The following is a 24,294-nucleotide window of genomic DNA, read 5'->3' as shown; positions in this document are numbered from 1 at the left end:
CGAATTGCCACATAAACGACAGAACACTCAAAAAAAACTTGTTTGGACAGCAAAAACAAGATAACCAACCACGCTTTACGGAATCTTTATTTGTCACAAACGCTGACTCGAAAGGGTCCGTTAGCCATAACGTAACGAACTAAAACTTCCTTTAGTGGTACAGAACGAGCCGATGTGTGGTCCTGACTGCGTCGCAACAAATACAGCAATCGCGGAAATTGATGTCCATGGGATTGGGATTGCAGCGCAAACCTTGTTTTTCATGATTACAAGATGACGAGAGCCGAAAATATGTGCAAAACAAACAGGCGTTTTTCCAGGAAAATAACTGATCAAGTAGCGAGGTGAGGAGAAACGAAATGCGAAAAGCAAGTCGAAAACACACCGCCATCACAGCAAAAGGTGCACGCGGTGAAAATATATATTCATATTTTCGGAAGTAAGTTTGAGGTTACCTATCATCATCATCACGATATTCTACTAAAATTGCGATGTATCATCGTGACAAATGAGCAAGCAAGTTCCATGAAAAACACATTCGGTCAAATTTTTGAGGATTTCAAATTGCACTGACTAAAGAATGTCAATTCGGCCCGCGGGTGTCACGTATGCTTCGGTGATTCATCTAACAATAAACAGGATTAAGGTTGGAAAAAACTTGTTTGATGAGTTCCTATTCAAAAATCTGCAACCTTAAAACCACTCAGAAAAGGTTTTTGGTGGTTAGTTCATGAAAAAGCCCAGAAGGGTAACGAAACGATGGCATAGATTCGGATTAGTTTGTTCGGTGTTAAAATTTTTGGAATAAATCTGAATGTTTGGTGCGGAAAGTTTGTGTCTGGTGGTATGTCACAGAAAGCAAGGTGGCATTAATTTTGTACTTTTTTGTTTAATTTCTAGCAACTTGGAGTAAAAAATGAAGGCAGTGATTTGTTTTTTGGCAATAGTTGCAGTTGGTGAACTTGGTGTCGTGGACGCCATTTACTTCAACATAATCCGGCAGTATTGTAAGTTTCTTAACTTTTAATCAAGTAAACTAAATGATACTTTTAGTAACAGAAGTCATGCTTTCGAATAGCAGGGTCATGAGTTCAGCTTGATTTTTCAGTTCTCGCTCCGACTTGTCGGGAAAAGTGACTGATCCAGCTTGGCTGCGAAGCTTGTGAACCTTATGATATTATTAGCAAATGCATGATTTTTGAAACATTTCAGGTTGCAGATATCCGGTTTTTTATCGCAATGGAATGAGAGCCGTTTGCAAGACAGGAACACCTTGCGGTTGTTCCGTTATCACGTACAAGTGTAGAAGTGGGTACAAAGTAACCGGTATGACCTTCAACACATGCCGGAACCGAAACTGGGTCTCTCCTCATCCAACGTGCGAAGGTTTTCTTGTGATTTATTGCTTTGATTTTAGTTTGTTGCACCGTGATTATAAATATTGTGATCAGATAATTAATATAGCCCTACAATCGAATGTGTAACCCACCTAGAGTCTTACTTGTAGAACGTATGTTGGCTAAAAAATGGCTGATTTCGCTTTTTGTTCAGAGGAAAATAAGTGTTTGACAACCAGACGACCTTGCGACAGAAATGCAAAGTGCACACCGAAATTCAACGGTTTCACATGTGAGTGCAATGAAGGCTACCATGCCAGCGGAAAACGTTGCAATAGTGAGTTTAGCAGATAAGCTTATTATTTCTCTGTAAGAGGTCGTTTTCTACGGTTTGTAAGCCCTGCGGCAAATGCAGCTACAAACATACAAATAACGCGTTGACGCTTCTCTGCGAAGCCAAAACAACAAAGCTCTTTTCTCTAGCCCGACAGTGCTAGCCTTTTGCAATTTCAGCAACAAGCCTTTGCGCATTTGTTTCTATGTCCTGGTTGCAAGTTTTAAAACTCAAACCACATGATACGACAACCTTGTTTTTTAAAAAAAACTAATCCCTTGTTTTCTTACGGGTCCACGATAACCAACAAAATTTAAACAATCAACCGACAGACGTGTTTGTTTCTCGCAGAGGGATGTCCGCCACCCAGGGTCCCAACAAACGGATTGGTTTCGCCACCACCGCGTGACGGAAAGACTTACAAGGAATTCGCCAGAATAACTTTCTCCTGCGAGCCTGGATACATCGGGGTCTATGGCAGGGAATCCTCAACGTGTTTGTATGGGAGATTTTACAGCAACCCGCCGACTTGCATTCGTGAGTACAAAGCCTGAATCGCAGTATATGTGAAAAAAGCAAAACACAGGCGACTAAAGATTGCAGTTATCCCGAAAGATACGTCTTCGTTTTATCGTTGACTGCTGTGGAACTTTACTGTGTGGGCAGTTTATTCATGCATGATATTGACACATTACACATGAACTGTGGAAAAGCAATAAACACAAAAAAAACTCTAATAATAAACAAAGCTTAATGCGCCACTCTCTTCGTCCATTGCTACAAGTTAGCATATTGACAGTGCTGTGGTAATCCTGCACATCACGAGGCTCAAAGCCTTCCTACAACGAAACCACACCAAGCCGGTTGGGATGTGACTTGTAATGCTAAGTCATGCTATAAAGATTTTATTTTTATCCAAATAGTTTCGACATTATTTCTGTCTATACGTGAATCGAACAACTATTGTATGCATTTATTCAGGTGCATTGGTTTCAGTAAAAGTAAATCGTAAAATGGGTAAACCAACTGGTTGTGACTCATACGCCTCTGGCGCGGGTACCTGGCAGTTTTTCCAGTAAATCACCAATAGACTTTGTGCTGACGCATCGGTGATGGGATTTTCTGCATGTAATAATACCATAACAGTGAACTTGTTCCAAGTAAACAAACGGCCTTTGGTTTTTAGGCAAAGACTGTGAACCACCTCAAGCGATCGAAAATGGCGCCATGAGCCCCTCCATCAGACTTGCATGGGCCGATGGTCACACAGTGACGTATTCGTGTAACTCCGGTTTCGTTCTGGTCGGCGAAAAAGTATCTGAATGTCAGAGTGATGGAACCTATTCCAACCCACCTCCTACCTGCGTTGGTATGTTTTATGAAAAGTCGTGACCTGAAAGAGTTATAAACTAGCATAAGACCGGATTAAGTTAACATAAAACATTTTGGAATTTATGGAGTCTGCTTCGGGACTTGGCAAAACTAGTGTTCTTTTTTTCGCCTAAAATGTCGTTTAGGAGTAATTAAACTATTAAATTCACTTAACAAACAAGCATGCAAATACACCTGTACAATGACAAGATTAGTCGCATTCAAACTGAGCATTATTCAGCTGTGTGCGAGGAGCCAGTCGCTCCTGGCAACGGGACGTTGGTCGATGCTGGGAAGAGCTGGATGGAAGGCGATGTAGCAAGCATGACATGTAACATGGGCTTCACAATGATGGGAGATTCAACGGCTACTTGCACTGGAGGAAATTGGGTTCCACCATTTAACGTCACTTGCACGTAAGGGTTCATTCGCATTAAACTTTACGAACTATTTTGATGAGAATTCAGCCTGTTACATCCGAGTTTAACGAAGTTTAACTGTATGATTTAATGTGCTTGGTTGGTTGTGATTACAGGTTTTTTGTGCAGTCCAGTGCCTTCGTTTAACCTTTGTAAAGGAGCTCGTCGTACTTGTCACTTGTATATAAAGTTGCTGATGTAGAAAATCTAACCAACCTAATTTGATTGCAGGCCAGAAGTGGCCCGCACCATAATGGAAATTGGTTCCGGTCAGCAGCCTTCACCTTAGACAAGCATCCACAACAGCAACCGATTTACCTGACAACTTTAAGTTTTGATTGTACAATAAACACATTACATGCATATATTTCTTAGTTCTACGTAATAAGATAGAAACGTTTACTTTGAAACTTAACCATAGGTCTAGTCAGTAACGATAGCTTTAGCGGCATTTTTAATGCGAGTTTTAGAAACACTTAAAAACATCTACGGGGCGACGGTCTTGGCGCTGAGGAAAATTAAATTTCCTTTTTTAGAAAGATTTTTAAATTTTAAGATCTCTATCCCTAATTACACAGACAAAAACTAATCTGAACATTGCCAAAACAAAAAAAGCAAATTAAAATTTGACAACGTGTGAAAAACATCAAAACAATGGTGGCCAACTCAACAATAGAGTTTTGCAACAGCAACGCTTTCATTTGAAATTTTTTTGGGGGTGAAGTCAAAAGCGAAATGCAGGAGCCTACCAAAGACACATAACAGAAATCTTATTTTATAAACTTCTCTCTAAAATTAGCATCCGGGTGAAAAAAACTATTAAAATTAAATTTCACTACCGTGACAAAGCCAACGAAATCTTTCTGCAGAAATGCTTTCTACCAACTAAAAACTAACATGTGGGTTTAAATCCTAACTTCAAAACTGCCGCCGGCTATACGTATAATTCGTCGGCAAACGAAACGGAATTTAAGGTTAAAAAGGTTGTTCTGCAAGCTGCACATGCATTAGCTGCGAAACTATTCACAAAGAGATTGTTGATTGTTATGTTGAAATGTAAAATTATGCTATAAAGCAACATGAGGAATAGATTTTGTAAGTTTCAGGGTTGTTAATAGTTTTGTTCCAATGGAGTATATATGTTGTGTGTTTGAAAGTTTGTATTTTTTGTTTATCTGTTCCTGCATCACATAACACAAATGTAAAATCTTTGTGTAGCATCATCTGAGCAGAAATGAAAGCTGCAATTTGTTTGCTGACTATCCTTGCAGTAAGCTGGTTAGGTGTGGCGGACGCTTCATTGCTTGACTTTATTATATCGAAGTGTGAGTTTGTTTTGATATTTTTTAACAACTATCTGAAGTAGATTTCTATTAAGGCAGACTTTTTTTTCAGGTTGCTCTTATCCAATATTTTATCGCAACGGATTAAGAGCCATTTGCAAACGGTCGCTCTGCGCTTGTTCCATTCTCACCTACAAGTGCGATGAAGGTTACAAGGTCACCGGCACGCTCGTTAACTCATGTGAAAACCAAAGGTGGAGCTACCGCCATCCAACATGCGAAGGTTTCTTGTGCATTTTGCTTTACGACAGAGCAATTAGATAAACTCGGGTGTATCGATTATAAGAGACCATGACCGAATAATGCAACCCAGTAAGACTTGTGTTGAGGAAAAGCCTGTAGACTGACAGGGCTGATTTCTTTTTTTTTTCAGAGGAAAACAAATGCTTGACCACCACAAGACCTTGTAACAGAAATGCAAAATGCACACCGAAATTCAACGGTTTCACATGTGAGTGCAAGGAAGGCTACCATGGGGATGGTAAAAGGAGGTGTGACAGTGAGTGCAGCTGCTTTAGAAGTACTTTGTAAAACATTTGGCAAAACATGTTTTTTTCGGGGGTGAACTGCGTTTTTTTAGCATTGGTTTGCCTAGTACCGCACCATATCACTGATAATCCGAATTTGATGAAAAAATAAGCACGTATAAATGATGAGAAACATTCTTGGAAATAAGCACAGTTCTATTTTCTGCTCATAAAAGACACTGCTCATAAAAATCATAAAAAATCACGATATGGCAACCTTGCTGGGTGTTATTTTAAAAACACTGGTCCTTTTTAACACTGGTTTTCTTAAGGAACCCCATGACCAACAACGTTTACACAACAAATTGGCAGTCTTATTTGCTTTAATCAGGGGGATGTCCGCCACCCAAGGTCCCGACAAACGTATTGGTTTCCCCACCACCACGTGATGGAAAGACTTACCGGGAATACGCCATCATTAATTTCTCCTGCAAACCCGGGTACATCGGTGTGGATGGCAGAAGAACATCAACGTGTTTGTATGGAAGCTTTTTCAACTACCCGCCAGTTTGCCTTCGTAAGTGGATAGTCTGAATTGCAACATGAAAGATATGCATACTGCTGTATGTTTCATTTGTGGGAGAACATGTAGTTGCTTTATAACCTATCCGAATCCATAGTTTTTTTTACAGTGAGCTATATACATGGCCACAGTTTTAACCAAAAAGGTCTCATCAGTATAGCTAAGGTGTGACTTACAACGATCTTGTCACCGGCAAGACTTCCACTTGTGGAGGCTATAGTCACACCATAACTGCAATGATGATACCTATAAGACGAAACAGTGGCCCTGTTTACAACTCACTGTAAAAACATTATTGACTCTGATGATTACGCATTACTTATTGTTTTTTGTGCGATATGTGTTTAAATACATACAAACGAAAGAGGCAGAACCTACAACTTTAGTTACACAGTAACACGGCCGATGTGTTTGTAACTTTCGCTGGATGAGATGGGATTAGCCAACCACCAGTTTGTTGCTGATACTGCACGCAGCCCACGAGACTGGCGGTCTGAGGATAAGGCAACCTCACTGAAACGGATTACGCCGCGGTATAATGCAAAGAATGATTTTTAGGCAAACACTGTGAACCACCTCAAGCGATTGAGAACGGAACCATGAGCCCCTCCAGCCGATATGCATGGGCTGCTGGTCACACAGTGACGTATTCGTGTAACTCCGGTTTTATTCTGATCGGCGAAAACGTTTCTGAATGTCAGAGTGATGAAACCTATTCCAACCCACCTCCTAATTGCGTTGGTATGTTGTATACAATGAGTTGCCACAAAATAAGTTCAACTTAACAAAATTTTAACTCACTGGTGCCCAAAGTGTGGCCAGTAATTTCATCCATACCTCACTAGCAAACATGTGATGTGTGCCAATGCGTGAATTCGATTTTCAATTACAAAATTTTAAACTTAATAAATATAAACTTGATAAATCCTCTTCATCAACACAAAAAGGTAATTTAGGCAACATGCGTGCGCGTAATTTGTAAAATAAATTATGTGTATCACGATTCACCAAAATGTTGAAAATTATGTCATACTGAATGGTGTTCCTCAAAAAAGAAAATATAACTATTCAACAATTATGCTGTTTGGTTTTGTGCATTATTCAGTTGTGTGCGAGGAGCCAGTCGCTCCTGGCAACGGAACTTTGGTCAATGCTGGGAAGAGCTGGATAGAAGGCGATGTAGCAACCATGGCGTGTGGCGTGGGCTTTACAATGATGGGAGATTCGACAGCTACTTGCACTGGAGGAAATTGGGTTCCACCGTTTAACGTCACTTGCACGTAAGGATTGATTCGCATTACATTTTTATTTCAAGGATAATTCATTTTCAATTACTTCCGTTGAGTTTGGAAACGAACCGAAGGTTCAGTGTATATTGACAAAGTTTACTGCAGGTTTATGCGTAGTTCGTTGCTAATGCCTCCGACCTTAATATCTTGGACTTTAAATCAAGGATTTACTACTTTCTTGCAGGCCAGAAGTAACTGCAATTATACTGGACATTGGTTCTGTCCAACCATTACCGTGAACAAACATCCAGAACTCTGTTCTACTTGTCCTGACTTTGATCTACTTGACCTGACTTGTTTATTTGTTTTCTTGTTAGATGTATATACAATAAACACAGCATACATGTATTTGAATATGTTTGCAATGTCATAGTAGAATTACCGCGAAACGTAACTATGATATACGTTATTAGGCAAATCATCACCAGGAAGCAAAAATCATCCATGTAACAGCAAAAATTGTCAGACCAAAAAAGGGTAATTATTTTTCGTACTCTGTAACTTTGAGTGAGTCTGTGGTTACGCAATGTGCTTACAGAGGCAGTTGAACAAGTTACATTAAAACTTAAATTTAGCCCCACAGAGATCATTTAGCTATCAACATACCAATGGTATCAATGCAAAAATGCTCTTCTGTCAATAATATTTATGAATAACAAGAGCTTTTTTGCTACGTACTGCTTATCATAGGCCCACGTGGAACGTAAATATATTACAGAGCTGTTTGAATTAGTAAGTAAAAAAAGCGACAACAATTTACTTGATGACAGCATGGTTGCTCCTTGCTAATGGAGAATGAGGTTAACCATCTATCAATTTGATGTTTATCCCCTACGTCACAGACTCCAAAGACACATAACAGAAATCTTATTTCCAAAACTTTTCTCTAAAATTTGCATCCGAGTGAAAAAAATGTTAAAATTGAATTGCACTACCATGACAGAGCCAATGAAATCTTTCTGCAGAAATGCTTTCTACCAACTAAAAACTGACATGTGGGTTTGAATCCGAACTTCAAAAACTGCCGCCGGCTATCACGTGTACGTTGGCAATTCGTCGGTAAACAAAACGGAATGAAAAGTTGGTGTGCAGGCTGCACATGCATTAGCTTGCGAAACTATTCAGATACGGATTGTAGTTGGCGTGATGCGTTGTGTTGAAACGTATAATTATGCCACAAAGCAACATGAGGCATAAATTTTGTAGGTTTCCGTGTTGTTGATACCTTTTGTTTCCAATGGAGTATATATGTTTTGTTTTTGAAAATATGTAAAATGCAATCTCGTAAAGTGTTTCTTTATGCAGCATCATCTGAGCAAAAATGAGGGCTGCAATTTGTTTTCTGACTATCCTTACAGTAAGCTGGTTAGGTGTGACAAATGCTTCACCCTTCGACATAATATTATCGCATTGTGAGTTTTTTTGAATATATTTTAACAACATAATCTAAAGTAGATCTAGATCAGTGTTTCTTAACCTTTTCTGGATCATGAACCCCTAAAACATTCTTTGAAAAGCCATGGACCCCTTTGCAAGAAACACATTGCAAATGTCGAAAAATTAAAATTCGTGGACAGCGAAACCTTATGGAAAGAGGAAAATACGTGGATTTTCGGAATAATTGTATTTTGTTTCATGGACCCCTTAATGCATCTTCTCGGACCCCTTGGGGGTTCATGGACCCCAGGTTAAGAACCCCTGATCTAGATCAAGACAGACTTTTCGTTTAAGGTTGCACGTATCCCATATTTTTTCGCAACGGACTGGTTGCCATTTGCAAACGGTCAATCTGCGGTTGTTCCATTATCACCTACAAGTGCGATGAAGGCTACAAGGTCACCAGACTGCCCGTTAACTCATGTGACAACCAATAGTGGAGCTACCGCCATCCAACATGCAAAGGTTTCTTGTGCATTTTTCTTTGTGACAGATAAACTCGGGTCTATCGAGGTTAAGGTACCACAACCGAATAATGCAACTCAGCAGGATTTATGTCACGGGCTGATTTCTATTTTTTCAGAGGAAAACAAATGCTTAACCACCATACAACCTTGTGACATAAATGCAAAGTGCACACCGAAATTCAACGGTTTCACATGCGTGTGCAATGAAGGCTACCACGGGGACGGAAAAAGATGCAATGGTGAGTTTATCAGATTCATAAGACCTTCGCTAAAATAGCTTACGAACAAATACAAAAAACTCAAGACTTTTCTGCGTAACCTCCCTGTAAAATTTGTATTGTTCGTTAAAATTGTATGTTTTTTGTATATCGCTGTGGTGACAAAAACAAGTGCAACTTGATGACTAAATAACATTTATTTCATAAACTTTGTCCCCGATTGTAGATTATGCAAGGATAATGGAATTTTTTCGGTTCGAATAGCGATTTGTTTTCGCTGGTCTGCCTTGCACCTAACCATATCACTAATAACCCGTGAGAGCTGCAGACAGGGTGTATACACGCACTGTTTCGACCTGTAAGGTCTCATCAGTGCAACTGTTGATGTGGCACTGTGCTAGCTGGTACCAAACTAGGTACCCAACATATCGACGATTGACCGAAAGGTACCACAAAGTGGAAATCTGTGTGCCTGCTAGTCTACCAGCTAGCACAGTGCCACATCAAAAGCTGCACCGATGAGACCTTACAGGTCGAAACAGTGCGTGTATGCACCCTGTCTGCAGCTCTCATTGATTATTATAGCTCTTTTGCGCATTTAATACTAATAACCCGTATTTGATAAAAAATAAAGACGTATGGATGAGAATACCGAGCATGCAAGTCCATAATAAGCGCGTTTCTTGGTGATAAACACATTTCCAAGACACTGCTTTGAGCATAAGTCTTTGAAAGAAGCACGGTATGGCAAACATAGGTCCTAAAACGCTTGCTCTTTGTTTGTTCACTGGCCCTCATAATCAGTGCAGTTTACACAACAAACAGGCACACGTATCCTTCTCACGCAGAGGGGTGTCCACCGCCCAGGGTCCCAACAAATGGATTGGTTTCCCCACCCCCGCTTGATGGCAAGACTTACCGGGCATACACCTTCATAACATTTTCCTGCGAACCTGGATACATCGGGGACCCTGGTACAGTCTCCGCCATGTGCTTGAATGGGAGGTTTTACAGCATCCCGCCGGTCTGTATTCGTAAGTGGAAAGCCTGAGTTGCAGCATGAAAGATATGCACAATGCTGTATGTTTCAGTTGTGGGTGAACCATTGGTGGTTTTGGCCTCATACCCTATCCAGATCCAGCATTTGGTGTTGCTTACTATGTTGTTATGCTCCATGCGTTTAAATACATACGAACAAAAAGACAGAATCTACAATCCTAAATACTTACTATCAAGGCCGCATTCAAAATGTATGCGAAGAGCCAGTGGCTCCTGTCAACGGAAGGTTGGTTAATGCTGGGAAGAGCTGGAAGGAAGGCGATGTAGCAACTATGAGGTGTGACACGAACTTTAGATTGATGGGAGATTCAACGGCTACTTGCACTGGAGGAAATTGGGTTCCACCTTTTAAAGTTACTTGCAAGTAAGGATTTATTCGCATTACACTTTGGAAAATATAGTCAAAGGAAAGTTCAGCTCATTTCGTTGGCTTCTGAAGAGTTAAAGGTTCAATGTATATGGACATAGTTTTCTGCTCGTTTATGCACGGATCGTTGCAAATGTATCCGATCTTATTTTTTTTTCTTTTAAATTTCAGATATCACTACATCTTTTTGGGCCGGAAGTAGGCCCAATCACACTGGAAATAGGTTTCGGTCGACCATCAGCGTGAACAAGAACTGGAATCTACTTGACGTGACCTTTGCTAATTGTTTTGTTTTTAGATGTATATACAATAACACAGTATGCATACAATTGAATTTGTTCGCAATGTGATTAGGTCGAGACGTGACCGTGATATACGTTAGTAGGAAATCATCACTAGAAAGCAAAAATGATCGATGTAGTTTGCTAACAGCAAAAAAAATCTCAGACTAAAAACGCATTTTTGTACACGAAAAAAGCGATTATTTTTCGTGGCTCGTGGTAAGTCGAAAGTGTGGAAATGGTTACAGAGGCAGTCAAACAGGCTACGGTAAAACACTTTAACAAGGAATATCACAAAGTCAGTGCTGCATAGATCATTTGGCTTCAACACACCAATGGTATTGTGTTGTGGTTCACAGTTGTTTTCTTGAAGCAACTCCAGCGTTGGACTGTTTCAACACTGCCATCATGGATTGCTAACATTGCTTATAAATCAAGTACACGTGAAATGTAAATAACTTACAGCTGTTTTAAAAACAAATTTAAATAGTAAATGAACCCAACAAATTCACTCGGTGTCGTGACAACAACATGGTTTGCTCCTTGCTGGTTTAGAAAAACTTTGACTCCTCGCGAGACCACGGCCTGAGGTTTAGAAAAAACGCACAAAGTGCTTGTAGCAAGAACCTTGTTTGTTCCTGGTGTTATGCAATGAGGCAGAAACGTTTGTGCGACCGCCTCAACTTTATTTTCAAAAGCAAGATAATAAACGATGTTAACATTAAAAAACACAAATATTAAAATGTATTTTTCGATAAAATTACTTTCACGCATAACAGCGATCAAATACATATGAAACGAAATAAGCAGTAATTGTTTGTACACATTCGTACTGTATGCATATTAAATTCAGTGAGCGTGATTATCGGGAATCATAAGTAAACAATTTAAATACATTCAAATCACGAAGAAACTCATTGCAAAATTCATAATCACTAGGATCATTTGTTCGTAGCATTTTTGTGTGGCCTATTCGCCAAGATCAGCTCACAGCATCAATAATGTTGATGATTTTTTGTATTACCATTAAAAGAGTACGTTTTATTGCAATCTAGGCATAAAGCGTCGTCTAACGGAGGTTACGAAAAAATTTTGTTTAACACGATATGTACAATGCCGTTGTCCCTGCTGAGCAATAAACTCCACCTATCTGTGATGTGAAGAAATCTGACCCCATATGAAGAAAATCAAAACAATCCACATCGTTTGATACGAACCCTACAATTTCAACGTCAATCACGTAGTTTCGTGGTTCGGTTCCGTGGCGTGTGAATTCGTTAAGTAGATGCCGCTCTTTTCCATCTCCCTGCTCAATGCCTTTCTCACTTCTTCCCCCTTGATGCAGTAGATGAGAAAAAGGAAGACTCCTTGCAATCCGTTCAGCGCCAGGTTCACGTACACTAGAACAGCACTGCTGGACGGGGTTATGCCTGCAAAAAAGTAAAAGTACGGTTCCTGGCAAGAGGTCACACTTGTTTTTTCAGTTGGTTTTGCTGTTTTTATTCAAATTCTATTGTAATTTACGGCCTTTGACTATTTGTTTCTTTACATAATATCGTTTCAAAAGAGCATCCGGACTAGTGAAATAAAATTCCGGCTACATAAGCTATCCCTAAGTTGCCATGTGTCCGGAGACAGATTACCGAGGTCTGACTAAATTATATTGAAACTATTGTTGTTGGGAAAAAGTTTTGTAATTGCAAGCAACTCACTCTAATGCATCTCGAACCACCGGTGTTGCTTGCTTGACACATTAAACATCATTCCATTACTTACCAATGAAAAAGGGAAGAACCCACGGTATTCCGAGCACGGGACAAAGAGATACAAACGACCTGAACGCTTCTCTAACAGCGACAGGTTTCACCACCTGTTCAACCACCATCACCAGCCATCCATTCGTAACTGGTGGCACATGCTCGCTTTTCTTCATGGTGTAGACCAGACAACCGACCCGAATCGCGATGATGATGTTAATCAATACGGTGAGTCCCATCGGTCCCAAAACGCCCCAATAGTAGATATTGGTCGAACTGTCGATCCAACATTGGCGGTACTTCCACTGCGACGTCACATTGCTTGCGAACTGTTGAATCGGGTGCGTCTTTATGTAGGCGTTGTTCGTCATGCCAACTGCAGCCGACGCTCCGGTTATCGCCGCGGGGATTCCCCATCCCACCAGCACCCTCTGCGCGTTCATGACTCGTACGTTGCGCTGTGCATAGCTTATCGCAAGTTTGGAGGTCTTCACTGCCAGGGTGATGCCTTCCAGTAGCATCCAAAAGCCTATATAGAACAGGAGAGTGCGTATTGATATAGAAGTATTTAATTAACTGTTTTTCTGCCAAACCATCCTTGGTGGGCGAGGAAAAATTTTACGGGCACGCGTTTGCTTATGCGAAAAGCACTTCACAGTCGCTACATCTTAAATGCCATGCAGGAGCTGCTAATCTGTTATTCTGCGTTTTGATATCATGCCTGCGTTTACAGCCTAAAATGAAGGAAATGAACCTTTCTGTCCCGTCGAAACGTTCTACGTAGCGTCACACCTTTTCATTGCACCTGCAGCACGCAATGACGACAACAGTAGAACAGCATTCCCCACAGCATAATTTGTAACCTTAGCTTATTTGAATAATTTTTTGTTTGCCTAACAAAATATGCAAGGGCGTTATTGGCCTATGCATTGCTGTTGTAGAATTGCTTGGCTTTGTTTAATGACAAATATCTTTTTCATTTGTACCAATTAACTTATGGCTTAATGGTAGTCGTTGATAACAGATTTGTGTGTGATTAGTTCCATCTCTAAGCTATTAAAAAATTTCAATTTGTAGAGGCATAGTAGACATATGATTCAGTTTGAATAAGTAACCCAGCGAATGCGCGTTTGACTTTACCATCAATTCCTGTCTGAAGCGTCTTAGTTACAATTAACTGCAAGCAAACCACAAACGTAAACACTAACCAGATGCAAGCAGAAAGAAGTGCAATGTGGCAGTGGCTATCTCGCACAGCAGTGGATTCCGCACGAAAATGTCATGGAAGATGCTGACAGTATGGAGGAAGATAAGGGCAAGACAGAGGTTGATTTGCACGAAGGTGCGGTCATTGTTGACCGTGCGACGAACCTTAAGCAGCGCTGTTGTGGTGACCAGCAGAAAAACGATGGTCAAACCTTGGGTCGCATACGACATGTACTGCAACGTAAAAAATGCCACATTTAAGTGCCGAACACATCTGATACCTATGAGTGATTGGATCAGGGCTTAGCCGCATTACACCAACAACAGAATACATTTTTTTTGGGGGGGGGATTTAAAAGTGACACAAAAATAAAAATCGCGGTCATTTGACTTTAATTTAATTTAACTATGATACAAACAAAACAGCCAATGTAATAGTCGAGAATTTCATGATACAGACGTTTCAATTATTGCAATTATTTTCAGTGTAAGATGCAAGCGAGTTTGTATTGAAGATTTACAAAACCGTCAAATATGTTCCTAAATTTAACTCTATAGTTCTGCAATTTCACTATACCTTAACTGTGTTAGAAATGACAACCGTGCGCACCGCAAGCAATGCAGTAAACACCGAAGTGTGATTGCAGGTACATGTCACACTTCCGTTGAAAACCTTTGCATTGGTACGACATCCAGTCGGTTTCAGCCTGGACTCACTCGCGCCTGTGCCTTTGAGAAACACGCATTCATAATAGAGTTGTTCAATGTAGAAGCTGGCTCCTTGTGCAGCTTTAGTGATAGCAGGAAGAACCTGGTCATCAATAACTGCCGAGGGCTCCAAAGCGAAAGATGCTCCGGCTTGGATCTTTTTTTTAGCCTGGGGGTCGTGGACGTCGAGCAGTAGGTAATCTTCGTCCGACACAAAGTTCATCAGCACCACCCTGCTGTCCTGGTCGGTGCCTGCATCTCCAAGCCAATGCTTCGTCATATTGTGTGGCAACCGGGCCTGAGCGAAGGATATGGCCATGCGGGGACCCGCAAGCGAAACACTGATGTTTACGTCACTTATCGATGCCCGACTAGTGTTTATGCCTTCACACTGTGTTGTATTCCGACTGTGGAAATTTACGTTGCAAGTTGAGGCCTGTACAGGTCCTTGGATTCCTATTAGGGGAAAATTGAAGCTAATATCCTGAAGACGGTTCTCGAGCGCTGGCAAAGCACTGGTCGCAAAAGCGTCGTGAGCAAGAGAGACAGAAAGTTCACCTGAACAAAATAATAACGGAACATTAAAAAACCATGAACAAGCCACTTCCATTTATCCACAAACTTCTTTATTTCGATATATGAAAAAAGTGTTATTCGATTAATGATATCCTTTGCGGCTTTAGTGTTCGAATTACTGATCAGCTGTTTAGCTTGCCGGATATGAAAACACAACTATTGCGGCCAAAAATTGCACTTTTTCCCATATTTTTGTAGAGCGGCCGTTCTTCACCGTTCTTTATTACAACTCATCTAACACAATAACAATTTACTTGCGGTCCTGCAGTAGGTGGGTTTGCCCTTTGGTCCCCACTCTTTAACGGGGCTTTTCTCATCTAAAATCGAAACGGTAAAAGTTTAAAAATATTGTTACATAAAATATCACACAACAAAGCTTACCGGTTTTACGTTGGCAAACTAAATAAACTTTGTTTTCAACTGGTATTGCATTCCAATTGAGATCGTGGTCGACGACAACTACTTGCGTTTTAGGATTTCCTTTGTAGTTGTGCGGAGGAAGCTTGAACGCGGATGATTCTTCATTCGAATACAAAACGGAAACATTCACCTTCTTACCCAATCCACCTGAACAAGGATTGGTTAGTTGAAAGTGATGGTACCGGTATAGAGTTGGGGCGTTCAATCTTCTTGGCTATAATGATTTCGCCGCTGATTTCATACGGAATTTAGCTATTGCTTTCTGAATCTACCTTGGTGCTTTAACAGACTGAATCATCATGCCGAAATTATCACTTACGAATGCAAGTTAACGTTAATATAAATGAGTTTTTGCCACATCACAAATTCAGAAAATACCCGGTGGGCTTCAGGATGTGTACCCTTGGTATAGACCATATAAATTGTGCAGTATAATGTATTTACTGTCATTTCGAAAAGCAGTGTAGCATCTCGTCGTGTTGCAGTCAGGCAGCTGTAGCATGGTTGCATTAAGTTCTTCACAGACAGATTCCGAATCATTTACAGCGTATGTTCCGCCAGCGATGTACTCATAACTACCGCACGGCCACCACGATTCTAGAAATAAAGATTACATTTGGTTATGCTCAACACACGGTACGCGGGTTAAATTTGTCACACCATTGATTGGAACGACATGACAACCGCTACGTTAGTGTAATCTGTTACGCCACAGCTGTTCTCTGCCGCGTTGGAGAAAAGACAGAAAAATGTTACCTTAAAGAGATTTAAAAAAAAGGAACATTAAAACGTGTCTTTTCAGGTGTAACTCATTTGAACTGACGTGCATGTCCGCTTTAGCCGCTTAACTATCTCGTTAATTCAACGAATTCGCATTGGTGATTGTAAAAGCGCCTAATTTTTTTAGGCCAGCAGGTTATGTTTAACTTGGGGCACAGTATGGTAAGTTTAAGGGGTAGGAACATGCTAAGAGATTGCGTGGACGCCCGTGTTCATTATAATTTTTGCAAAATGGGAACAACGATTCCAAAATCGGAACAACGTTACGCTTCATTCACCATCCCCCACGAGAGGGGGTGCAGTCGGTGCAGTGCACTAGGGCCTATGCCAGTCTAAGTGGGCCATGAATAGCAGTAAGGGGCCCACAAACACCGTTATTTGCTTTAAAACTAAGGGATTTCTGTCGTAATGGCTGGATCGCGCCTATAATCACATGTGATTTCCAAAAAAATGACCTTGCACCGCTGTACATTTTAGCCCTCAAGGGCTTCGCCATTTACTCACTGGTCAGCTGCATGCAGACAACTTGGACTTCACCCGCGAGTGATGTTTCGTTCTGTGAGGATATTCCAATGTTCGTCAACTCGTCATTGTCCGCCACGAGCACTGGTATCGTACCTGTATGGTGTATAATGAATATTACAAGTTAAGTCTTTTTCTATCTGATGGACAACATTCACCCCCAGACAAATATTTGCATAAAACGAGCACAGCCTGCTTATTAGAAATACATATTTCCATGCATTATAATTCTAAAATTGCACTGTTTGTTCAGTCAGTTTCACTTTTTAATGTGCTTTATAATCACCCTGTCAACTTACGTAAGGTTTATAGATGTGAAAAAAATCATTACCTATTGATTTTATACATTTCAACAATTAAGAATTTTTGTGGCGAAAAAACGAAAACACTCTGCATGTTTCAGCATTATAAGGCTTTCTAAAGACTTTGTTGTATCGGACAAGTGTGTAACTTACTGCCGTTACTCAAATCTGCAAAGACGTTTGCTCTCCACGTTTTGTTAATTGCCACCGTCCACTTCGCATTTACCGACTGACATGGCTCCGTGACGTCATAAGACACATTTGCCACGTCCAGAAGAGTGTACTGCCACAAGAGGCCTTGTATCCACACAGGTTCGACTGAAAGAAAATGGGCTAGGTTTGCATATGCGCTGTTCCCAACACCCAGGCCAATAAAGATAATCCATTAAACTGGATAATATAAATAGTCCCATCTTTTTACCAACGTCTCCGAAAATACGGTTTATGAAACGACTATAAGGGAAAACACGAGAAAATGTCGCAGCAAAAGGGCCAATTAATCTGGTATCCTTATTTTAGGGATTGATTGGTTAAAATGTTTCACCGATCCTGTGGCGCACAATGTTACCACCTGTCCAAAGTGGGCGAGTTTTATTAAACGGTAATGATAATATTTCGTGACAGGATTGTTGCTTTAATATTAGTTTATTTATTTGCGAATCTACGATTTTTGTATTGCGTACTACCACGTTTTGAAACATTTGCATCAGGCTAAAAGAATATACAAACCCCCTGAGTTACTTACGAGGACATCGTACTATGTAAGCGTAGTCTTTTGTGTCGGATTTGAGACGAAAGCATGTTGCAGTCGTCGAACTCCCATTGAAAATCAAATTGGACTCTGCACGGTTAAAAAAATTCAAGTACTGGCTTTTCATGTGCGTGAAGCTTCGGAATTTCACTGACTTACTGCTCAAAACTTTTTCTGGGAGTTGAGATTTTGTCATCAATTCGCACGCGCCACCATCGCGGCATTTTTTGCACTCGTTCATTTTCATTTTCTCGCTCAATCGGTAAGTGTTGTTATACCAGTTGATTTCTTGCAAAATATACAACGGTAAGCTATCATCAATATCACAAATTTATATATCTTACTGGTTTTGGCCAATTTGCAATCCGTATCTTTGCCGAAAGAAACAGATCCCCAAAAAACAACGGCCAACAGCGCAACGTATAAAATCTCACCCTTCATATTTTCCTGCTTTGAAGCCTATGATAAACCTTAATTGTTTCTGGTTGAAGAAAGGACTCAAACGCGATCTGCTTTCATTCAGCAGTTGCGGTTTGTGACCTTAGTTCGTCTTGCAATAACCACAGTGCAGGAGCCAGTCTACAGTAGGAATCAGCCAGCAAAAATAGACGTCTTCCTAGTAACGAAACGCCAAATGTGAATTATTGCAGATGAGGTCCGCACTCGTACCGAACGTTTGTACTTTTACAGTGAAAGCAGCAAGGTTCCGCTCCATTTCGCAACTGTAGTAAAAGCCGTTTATTTGCATGTCTCTCGCTTTTCTAACAAAATGCATACCTATGCTACTTTTGTTGCAATTGTTTCTAGAATGACGATATTTCGTACTTCGAAAACGCATCGAAAGGATTATGATGGAAATCGTTCTAATCGATTAAGCTTATTCATAAGTGTATACATGAGCTGATACACATACAAAATAACAACAAACAAAATAGGACGGAAAGTAAGCAAAGATTTCAAAACTATAACTCGTGTATTTTAAAATTTTTGCGACACTGCATAGTTTAATCGTCGACTTTGCAGAACGGCCGTGGAATAAAGCAAAGCAACAATGTTTAAATTTCGCCCCCTGGGAGATAGGAAATGGGGAAAGGGCATGGAAATCACAGGAGTTTCGGATTTTAACAGATTACAAGCCTGGTCATAACCATAATCACAAAAAGCGTTTACAAATACCTGCAAAAACGTTTTACGTGTAGAGACCTCATCAAATCTGGTTTTTAGACATGCCATGAGACCTGTGTCATTGTGTTGAGCGCAGTGTGACGACAGCATTGAGCTGAAATGCTTTTGAATTATAAAATAATGCTGCAGAGATTTGCCTAACGGCAAACGACGTAAACAGTGGTGGAATAACTGAACTTGTGGAAATGGGCTTCCTTTGCCGAACTGTTACAGCTTTGCCAACCAGCTGATGCTGCAAAGCAACGAGCTTCCATATTGCATTTTTCCTTCCGTTCGTATTGTCCTTATACGTTCATGAACAATTTGTTCACATTGCCATTTAAATAGTGCTCAACTTCCTGTGTATACAAAATCTGCAGTACGACGTATCTGGTTTCGATGTACACAATATGGTTGTGGAGGGCTCAGAATTGGACAAAATTCACATCCAAAAATTAGATAATCAGTTTGCAGACAAGCACGTATAGCCAATTCACTTGCAGCTGGTAGTTTTAATAAAGAAAAGAAATCTGGGCTTTAGAAAATATCGTGTGATTTGTTTTACAGATGAAAGGACTTTATCTAGCTCTCCTTGTTGCGGTGCTTTGCACAATAGTTAATGAGGCGGAGGCACAGTGCGGATGTAGAAGACGTCGGCGCCACTACTACAGGCGACGTCGAATTTCTAATTGCAGAAATCACCATTACACCAAAGGTACTAATACGTTATAACGGGAGCAGAAATGAAGTGGACATTTTTTGTAAAAAAACTTTTTGGTGCGGACTTAATTCGACCGACCGGAAAAAAATGCTTGGTTTGTTAATTTTTGTTCCAGATGATTTTGGGCCGGAAGATATTGAAATGGATACGAACGATGACTTCGACAGTCACAACTGAACAAAGCCATATTTCGGGCCTCCGATTCGGTTATTGTCTAAAATTTAATTGTAATTAGTTGTGAATTGTGTAGGTTTCACGATCAATACAATTATGTAACAAGCGACTTTAACTGTATCTCTGTTTAGATTAGTTGTGTGAGGGCAGGTGAAGCCATTCCCATAAGCACATAAGGGGTTTACAGGCCTAAAAATCTACATGTGTTTTGCCACGACGGGATTCGAACCCATGTTTTCCTGGACTGATCAAGTTTCCTAATAGATGGGGTCGGGCAAGGCGCTTTGATAAATATTGCTAATCAACCTTCGAAAAAAGTCATGTGGTTTCCTTTCGTTTAAACGCTCCTCTCATTCCTATGATAACAAACATCCCATTAAATACCACTGAACTATACACCGACACCACACGAACGCAACGCGCGGATATTCTGTATGTTCCAACCACAGACAAAACAACGCACAAACCTGTCCCGAGCAAATTTTATGATAAAACAAAAGAATCAGTTGTAATGCCTTGAACAGGGGTCACCAATCTTTTCCCCAGGGGCCATAATACATACGTGAGTAATAACAAACGGCCACGGGGTAATTGTTCAAGGCGAGAATATTTTTATCAATAATTTGTCCCTGTACACGCCATTTCAAACCAATGTTTCCTATAATTTCAGTGTTAAAAATGGCCGAATGAGCCTTGCGGTTTTTAGTTTGGTGTCCACGTTTTAGTGTAATGCCACTATTAGTGTAAAGTGGACATTTGGCAAAAATGTAACACGAATACAATGAGATTAGGGCGACAGGTGATGAAAAACTAACAGGAAACGACATGAGAACATTCAGATGAAAGTAGTTGTTGTGATAGATTGTCTGCTATTCGTACATACTGACAGATAATTACTGCCTGCCAATTTGAAAGGTGGTATAAATTGATTCATTTTGAAAGCTGTGCCAAATTTTAAAATGTACCCTGAACCTCGCGAAGTGTTGGGCTTTCTAATTTACAATTTCTAAACAAGAGAATTTAACACGAGCACTCGCGGCAAAGTGCAAAAGCGGTGTGAACACTTTTATACAAAAAAGAAGCCTAAAAATCAAAGCTCTCGTCCTAGAAGGTTCCTTTATATTCAATTCAACGCATTTAAGATTATAATTTCGATTACGTAGCCACAAACATAGATAGAGACCTGCCATAATTATTCTTTGCATCGCAAAACCCTAATTTCAAAATTCTGCCCTTAAATATTGCGACAAAGTGTGATTGTTTTAAAACTGGTGAAGTGATGACGTCTGACAATTGGATAATTAGTACATTGCAAGGTGCTATGGCTCGTGCGTTTTAAATTTCCTTTGAAATCAAACAGTTTTAATGTCCCATTTCTACATCGCAACGGTCAGTTTTTACGCTTTGGACAGTATTGGTTGGAATTGCCTTTATTAACACATTGCAACCTGAAAGTTGTTTTTGGTGTTGCTGATTGAGGCCATTTTGACTCTTGAGTTGCACTAATAACAATGTTAGCAAAACTTGGCTTTTGCAGTTGCAAAACGTTTCTTGTTAGACAGAAGCTTTTCCATAGCGCGTATGGGCATTTATTGTATGCGTATTCCTGTAATTGGGAATTTTTTTGTTTTTTATGCTCAATAAAATTAAGCAATAAAAACTTGCAGCATATGAACTTAGTTTTTCTAACATGAAAAAGGGTACACAATAAAGCTTAGTTTGTTTTATTTGATTGTCCCTTGCAACCTTTCGAATAAATCGACACCCTGGGTTACTGTTGATTGGGAGGTGCGTTCATTTGCTCAAACTCCATATCGTTCATGTCCATCACATTCCTTTGAGCACCTTAAAAAATCACACCGTGACTAAAATAAAGCAACGATTTGACAGTTGTAACATAGTGAAGGCATTTAATATACAGGTTTATGGAAACTAGAGAATGATAAAAATGACGGAGTGAGATCGTAAATATTTCACATACAAACCACTTGACTTTACCCGATAAACCCGAGCGAGAAACAAAAAAAACTCTTTCTGGGTGAGATTTGGACAAATAAAACCGTTCACGTTAAGGAATATTTTAGCGGGTTTGGTGCATGACTTTATATATATATAAAAAAAAAACAGAACATGGCCACAACAAAAGGGCGTCGGCGGCGACTCCACCAACCTTCAGATTCTTCAACCATGGTGAAGATCACAGCAGCAATTAGGAGAGCAATCAGAAGCTTGTTCATCTGAAATACAAAATGGGTTAATTTTGTTATATTATGATAAAAAAATTATTTGCACATACCTTGTTTATTATTCTTTGCGTCAATGGCAAAGTGGACGACGAACTTCATGGTATTTATAGACTTCGAAACATATTGCCAGGAAAGAGCGTGGCGTTGTTACCCAATCAATCAAAGCGCTACAAATCCGCTCTGGAACAGCTGTTTTTCGCTTCTGAATGAACTTAAACTATGTGAAATGGAATGCAGAATATTCGAATCACATGATTTGTGTTTCACAAGCAAATGTAAAGCTTAACCTATTTAACGATGCTTGTTGGCCGAGCTGATTTGTGTTTTTTTATCCTTACCAGTTTTTGAATTGCCTCTTTTTTTGTTTTTACATGAATGTCCAAACTGCAAAGAATCCAGAAAACGTGTCGGCACGCAAATTTAGTCCACGCTACATACAAAAACATGTACAGCTGTATAGAGTCGAGTACGTCAGGACATCCAACCTAAAACTATACTGTCAAGCACAATGTCGTAGCACTGCATTACTTTGTCGAAAAAGCGGATTTCATTGGTGCTTGTCACAACACGTGATTAAACTTGAGCGTGTGATTGGATAAAGGCACAACATCACGTGACTCACTGAAAACTTGTGACATGCCGACAAACCGAGCAGTCCAAGAAACCATGTTGTTTTGTTCATGGTGTCCTGAATTTCATTTAACATGCAAGTGATTATCACGCAGTAAAGTTCACGGGAAAAACATTGGGGTTTGTGGCTGATGATAGCATCATCACTGCCATAATAGCGACAGTTGTAGCTAGACACGCGCTGTACTGCACTTCGATAGGACATAGATCCCACGATTTAATTGCCTAATTTACCGGTCACTGCAGTGCTTCTTTCACACATGTACTTCCCTTTGTTTCCCGACAGCTCTTTTCCTCTTTCGTTGTATATTCCCATCAGGGCAAGTCTGCTATTAGACATATGTTGTCTACATACGTCCGTAAATTGAGTTATTTCAAGTCACGTGGTTGTTGTAGTAGTAAATGCAGCAAACACGAAACCATACGTCGAAAACATTGTGACTTCATGTGTTTTTGAAACGCAATTTTGCTTTAAAACGACTATATATATCAAAAACTGACTACATTTTTGCACGTGGACATTTATTTGTTTACTAACATAAGCGAAGTTTGTGTCAATGGATATATTTGTTGGTACATACCCAGGAAATGTCACCTATGGCAATCGAACATAGGAGATGACAAACGAAAAGTCACGTGATACATCAAAGATCGTGATCGACTAAAATAGTCACGTGATTAGCAAAAAAACTTACGCTTGTCACAGTCAAGATAATAGAAAAGCGCCTGATGTCGAAAGTAATGAACATTATTAGCACAGGGCGGGTTGACATAACGTACAAAACAATCAAGTGAAATTAGAGTGACCTTGATCATGCAATGGGAAGCAGAAAATCAACATCTCAAAACAAAAAACCGTGTAAGGTGTAAAATCAACATTGTGTAAAATCATTTAGTTCCTACTGCGTTCAAAATCACAAGAACCCTGTTCTAAAAACTCGTAAACGTGACGATGCGAGGACTTACATAAGATTCCGAAGGGATGTAGAAATGCTGAAACAATGATCACCAAATTTAAAAGCTAGTTCTAAAAACCGGTACAATTAAATTAAATTATTGGCACAGAAATGAAAAACTACTTTTCGCCATCACTTAAGTGTCGCTCAGCTGGTGATTTGTTACAAACTTGTTTCGGTCGAACGTATTTCGGACATGAAATTTCTGAGTGTTTCTTGTGAAATACATCACAAATAATTAGATCAGCGACGTTTATATCTAGAAGAGGATGTACGTAACCCAGTTTGATCACGCACATCAGGGGAAAGTCATTAAGAATATATCACACCGCTTATTAACCCAACTTCCGCTAATGCCATAACAACCTACTTCAGCACATAGGTCTAAGATTATAGTATAAGCAGGGCA

General features: G+C 40.0%; 4 protein-coding genes across 4 annotated transcripts; 3 read left to right on the top strand and 1 right to left on the bottom strand.

The window, feature by feature from the left end:
• Positions 1-898: 898 nt before the first annotated feature.
• Positions 899-3,826, top strand: LOC145889588 (E-selectin-like). Its single transcript, XM_082980566.1, has 7 exons — positions 899-1,007; positions 1,213-1,386; positions 1,552-1,674; positions 2,023-2,208; positions 2,858-3,040; positions 3,284-3,458; positions 3,693-3,826. The coding sequence occupies exons 1-7, from the start codon at positions 917-919 to the stop codon at positions 3,748-3,750; spliced, it is 990 nt and encodes a 329-aa protein (XP_082836692.1). The 5' UTR covers positions 899-916; the 3' UTR covers positions 3,751-3,826.
• An 851-nt stretch (positions 3,827-4,677) lies between these two features.
• Positions 4,678-7,491, top strand: LOC145889589 (sushi, von Willebrand factor type A, EGF and pentraxin domain-containing protein 1-like). The gene is made up of 7 exons (XM_082980567.1): positions 4,678-4,786; positions 4,857-5,027; positions 5,178-5,303; positions 5,663-5,848; positions 6,413-6,595; positions 6,960-7,134; positions 7,328-7,491. Exons 1-7 carry the CDS (start codon positions 4,696-4,698, stop codon positions 7,380-7,382), a joined length of 987 nt encoding a protein of 328 aa, XP_082836693.1. The 5' UTR covers positions 4,678-4,695; the 3' UTR covers positions 7,383-7,491.
• Positions 7,492-8,399: 908 nt separating this feature from the next.
• On the top strand, positions 8,400-10,964 carry LOC145889860 (coagulation factor XIII B chain-like). The gene is made up of 6 exons (XM_082980907.1): positions 8,400-8,555; positions 8,875-9,045; positions 9,164-9,286; positions 10,114-10,299; positions 10,502-10,688; positions 10,863-10,964. Exons 4-6 carry the CDS (start codon positions 10,254-10,256, stop codon positions 10,891-10,893), a joined length of 264 nt encoding a protein of 87 aa, XP_082837033.1. The 5' UTR covers positions 8,400-8,555; positions 8,875-9,045; positions 9,164-9,286; positions 10,114-10,253; the 3' UTR covers positions 10,894-10,964.
• An 821-nt stretch (positions 10,965-11,785) lies between these two features.
• LOC145889751 (adhesion G protein-coupled receptor E2-like) lies at positions 11,786-15,035 on the bottom strand. The gene is made up of 4 exons (XM_082980772.1): positions 14,513-15,035; positions 13,938-14,169; positions 12,749-13,258; positions 11,786-12,402 (listed from the first exon to the last, which is right to left on the bottom strand). Exons 1-4 carry the CDS (start codon positions 14,960-14,962, stop codon positions 12,209-12,211), a joined length of 1,386 nt encoding a protein of 461 aa, XP_082836898.1. The 5' UTR covers positions 14,963-15,035; the 3' UTR covers positions 11,786-12,208.
• Positions 15,036-24,294: the final 9,259 nt, after the last annotated feature.

Source organism: Ascidia mentula, chromosome 2 (genome assembly GCF_947561715.1).
Source record: "Ascidia mentula chromosome 2, kaAscMent1.1, whole genome shotgun sequence".
Classification (NCBI taxonomy): domain Eukaryota; kingdom Metazoa; phylum Chordata; class Ascidiacea; order Phlebobranchia; family Ascidiidae; genus Ascidia; species Ascidia mentula.
The sequence above is the reverse complement of the archived record's forward strand: the minus strand, read 5'-3'. Positions and strand labels throughout refer to the sequence as shown.

Excerpts from the sequence above, each read along its gene's own strand:
- LOC145889588 (XM_082980566.1), top strand. The coding sequence starts at position 917 with ATGAAGGCAGTGATTTGTTTTTTGGCAATAGTTGCAGTTGGTGAACTT. Across the intron at positions 1,387-1,551 it reads TCCTCATCCAACGTGCGAAG|AGGAAAATAAGTGTTTGACA; the intron begins GTTTTCTTGTGA and ends CTTTTTGTTCAG. Across the intron at positions 1,675-2,022 it reads CAGCGGAAAACGTTGCAATA|AGGGATGTCCGCCACCCAGG; the intron begins GTGAGTTTAGCA and ends TGTTTCTCGCAG.
- LOC145889589 (XM_082980567.1), top strand. The coding sequence starts at position 4,696 with ATGAAAGCTGCAATTTGTTTGCTGACTATCCTTGCAGTAAGCTGGTTA. Across the intron at positions 5,304-5,662 it reads TGGTAAAAGGAGGTGTGACA|GGGGATGTCCGCCACCCAAG; the intron begins GTGAGTGCAGCT and ends TGCTTTAATCAG. Across the intron at positions 6,596-6,959 it reads CCCACCTCCTAATTGCGTTG|TTGTGTGCGAGGAGCCAGTC; the intron begins GTATGTTGTATA and ends TGCATTATTCAG.
- LOC145889860 (XM_082980907.1), top strand. The coding sequence starts at position 10,254 with ATGTGCTTGAATGGGAGGTTTTACAGCATCCCGCCGGTCTGTATTC. Across the intron at positions 10,300-10,501 it reads CATCCCGCCGGTCTGTATTC|GCCGCATTCAAAATGTATGC; the intron begins GTAAGTGGAAAG and ends CTTACTATCAAG. Across the intron at positions 10,689-10,862 it reads CCTTTTAAAGTTACTTGCAA|ATATCACTACATCTTTTTGG; the intron begins GTAAGGATTTAT and ends TTTAAATTTCAG.
- LOC145889751 (XM_082980772.1), bottom strand. The coding sequence starts at position 14,962 with ATGGCCATATCCTTCGCTCAGGCCCGGTTGCCACACAATATGACGAAG. Across the intron at positions 13,259-13,937 it reads CTTCTTTCTGCTTGCATCTG|GCTTTTGGATGCTACTGGAA; the intron begins GTTAGTGTTTAC and ends TGTTCTATATAG. Across the intron at positions 12,403-12,748 it reads GGTTCTTCCCTTTTTCATTG|GCATAACCCCGTCCAGCAGT; the intron begins GTAAGTAATGGA and ends ACTTTTTTGCAG.